The 495-nt window shown below is 39.0% G+C and overlaps 1 protein-coding gene across 1 annotated transcript in view; it reads left to right on the top strand.

The window, feature by feature from the left end:
- The window catches only part of LOC119592568 (cytokine receptor-like), a gene marked incomplete at both ends in the record, with an annotated part of 15448 nt that overhangs the window by 12423 nt on the left and 2530 nt on the right, over positions 1–495 (top strand). The window contains 1 exon segment of the mRNA XM_037941445.1: positions 325–489. Within this exon segment, the coding sequence (XP_037797373.1) occupies positions 325–489 (165 nt within the window).

The following is a 495-nucleotide window of genomic DNA, read 5'->3' as shown; positions in this document are numbered from 1 at the left end:
TTTTTCTTTTGGTCGTTCTGACTGGAACAACTAACAATAAAGAATATTCACTATATTTACAGCCCATAAATCAATATTACTGGTGAATACGTTTAGTACGGAATAATTATCTATGTAAGACATTTATTGATTCCCTTAGATCTTTACTCCCCGCAAAATGCATGGTATTTGTAATAAAAGCCCATCCATGACAGGAAACCATTTCTGACCAAACAAATACAACATTATCGCAGCAAACATGACATAAAAAGAGTATCCATAAAAGAAAAATACCATTTATCATACATGAATAATGTTAAATAACTGACTGCATTTTATTTCCAGAGGACGAGCCATGCAGAACGAACCAGAGAGACGTCGACTCAGGAAGGGTGGTCTTTGAGAACCTTCAGCCTTCAACAAACTACACGGTCCGTCTCCGTCTCCTCTACCGCAGTGGGCTGTCAGAGTGGTCGGTTCCTATGCCTTTCACTACTGAAGAGCCTCAACGTAAGC

The sequence above is a fragment of the Penaeus monodon genome, chromosome 30, assembly GCF_015228065.2.
Source record: "Penaeus monodon isolate SGIC_2016 chromosome 30, NSTDA_Pmon_1, whole genome shotgun sequence".
Taxonomy (NCBI): Eukaryota; Metazoa; Arthropoda; class Malacostraca; order Decapoda; family Penaeidae; genus Penaeus; species Penaeus monodon.
The sequence above is the reverse complement of the archived record's forward strand: the minus strand, read 5'-3'. Positions and strand labels throughout refer to the sequence as shown.